General features: G+C 34.2%; 1 protein-coding gene across 1 annotated transcript in view; it reads right to left on the bottom strand.

The window, feature by feature from the left end:
- The window catches only part of LOC128251189 (zinc finger protein 626-like), a 2593-nt gene extending 1972 nt beyond the window's left edge, over positions 1–621 (bottom strand). Inside the window, exon 1 of the mRNA XM_052977768.1 lies at positions 261–621. Within this exon, the coding sequence (XP_052833728.1) occupies positions 261–621 (361 nt within the window). The remainder of the gene's footprint in view (positions 1–260) is intronic.
- Positions 622–2413: the final 1792 nt, after the last annotated feature.

Raw genomic sequence — 2413 nt, 5'->3', positions numbered from 1 at the left:
AATATCACAGTGATATGGCTTCTCACCTGTATGAATACGTTTGTGAGCAGTTAAATCACCATTTTGGAAGAATGATTTACCACAGATATAACAGGGATATGGTTTTTCCCCCGTATGAATACGTTTGTGTCTTGTTACATCACTACTTCCACAGAATGATCTACCACAGATATCACAGTGATATGGTTTCTCACCTGTATGGATACGGTTGTGTTTTGTTAAGTCACTGCTTCCAGAGAATGATTTACCACAAATATCACAGTGATATGGTTTCTCTCCTCTATGAACAATACATTTGTGTTTAGTTAAGTCATTACTTCCATAGAATGCATTTCCGCAGATGTCACATTTATATGGTTTCTTTCCAGTATGAATGAGTTTGTGACTGTTTAAAGTGCTGCTTTGAGAGAATGATTTACTACAGACATGACAGCAAAATGGTTTCTCTCCTGTATGAATACGTTTGTGAGTGATTAAACATTGATTATGCAAAAATGATTTACCACAGATATCACAGAAGTAAGATGTTTTATCTTTCCCTTTCTTTGAATCATCAGGAAAATTAACCCTTTTCAACTGCATTTTGTATTCAACACTGTCCTCACATAATTCCTTTTCCATATTATCTTTTGTTTCCTCTCTACAATATATAGATATTGGTTTGTTTATTAATATGTGACTCTGGGTTAATCACACAAGTCCCTTCTTGGCACTTAATCTGGTATACAGTGCTCTTCTTTTTGCAGTTCATATGTGGGTTTTTCAAAAAGAAGAACACTGTATACCAGGGGTTTGTTTATTTATTTTTTTTGTATTTCATTTATTTCCATCAACTGTGAGCTTTCTCCATAACTAAAGATGTAGAGTCTACAATTTTGGTATATGTAATGCTTTCATTATAGATTATTGCAAGTCCTTAATACTTACAGAAATACTCTTTAAGGAATAAAATATTAATATAATTAATACAAAATGTTCAAAAAGCAGTGGAATGCATTAGTAAGTGGCCCATTTGAACAATTTGGATTTGGGTTCCTTTAATTTTTTGGTTATACCATTTTTTTTTGGCTGTGTAGTTTCAGTACTACTGCATAGCAACTTGGGCAAATGTCTTTTACTATAGCCCTAAGCCAACAAATGGCTTAGGAGTGAATTCGGAAGATTGCAACTGTGAAAGCCCATTATATATGTGCATATGTATGTGAGAGAGTCTTCGTCTTTGTGTTTGTTCCCTATCACTGCTTGACAACTAGTTTTGGTTTGTTTAAGTCTTTCAATCTTAGCGGTTTAGCAAAAAGTGACTGACAGAACAAGTACCAGATTGAAAAGAAAACGTACAGTGGGGGCTCGATTCATTCAAAAATTTGTTTCACAACAAATTCTACACCATGTTGGAAATTTCATACAAAAATATCCATTTTTCTGGAGGTTACAAGGCAACAAATTTGAGGGTGGAGAGTACAGATGCAGAGGTATGCTAATTGGCATCTATAATGACATTATCTCAAACTTAGAAGTCTAACAAACTGAAAAAAAAAAAAAGACTGGAGTGGATGCAACTAAAATCCTTCAAAGCAGTGCTCCAGCATGGCCATAGTCCAATTAACAAAACAACTGAAAGGTAAAACACCTCTTCATTATTTGTGTTTCAGTTTTTCATTTTCCTATCATTTTCACTTCCATTTCACTTCATTGATGGACAGGCAGACCACTCTCTCATACGAACACTTCATTATTTTGAATTATTTGCTTGTATATATATATGTGTGTTCGTGTGTCTGTGTTTGTCCCACCAACATCACTTGACAACCGATGCTGGTGTGTTTACATCCTTGTAACTTAGCGGTTCGGCAAAAGAGACCGATAGAATAAGTACTAGGCTTACAAAGAATAAATCCTGGGGTTGATTTGCTCGACTAAAGGTGGTGCTCCAGCATGGCTGCAGTCAAATGACTGAAACAAGTGAAAGAGTAAGAGTAATTGATAAAGACTTGAATAATAGAATTTGCAAAACAAGTATTCTTTTTACTAATCAGGAACAAAATTATTTTATTCAGCTGAATACATGTCATTGATTGGTTGAAATTACCGAAACACAACAACTTTAACACGAAATAACTTCGTAAATAGAAACTTTCCTCAACACCACTAAGAGTAAAAAAGGTTTTATATGACACATTCTACCAGTGTCCGAAGTTTTAAAGTGTTTAGTTACAAAAAATTAATTTCTCGATCTGCCGTCCAATCTCTCCCTCGCACTGTATTTCTTTCTCAACAATAACTTACTCATTCTCCACCCCTTCTTCTAAATACAAGTCATGGTATATATTTTGATTCTTCCTCTTCTTTCCCTTTATAATATAAGATGAATATTATATGTCTTTTAGAATAAGTTGGAGAACATTCTGCAATC

Source organism: Octopus bimaculoides, chromosome 28 (genome assembly GCF_001194135.2).
Source record: "Octopus bimaculoides isolate UCB-OBI-ISO-001 chromosome 28, ASM119413v2, whole genome shotgun sequence".
Lineage (NCBI taxonomy): Eukaryota > Metazoa > Mollusca > Cephalopoda > Octopoda > Octopodidae > Octopus > Octopus bimaculoides.
Note: the sequence above shows the minus strand (reverse complement) of the source record. Positions and strands in the feature narration are given on the sequence as shown.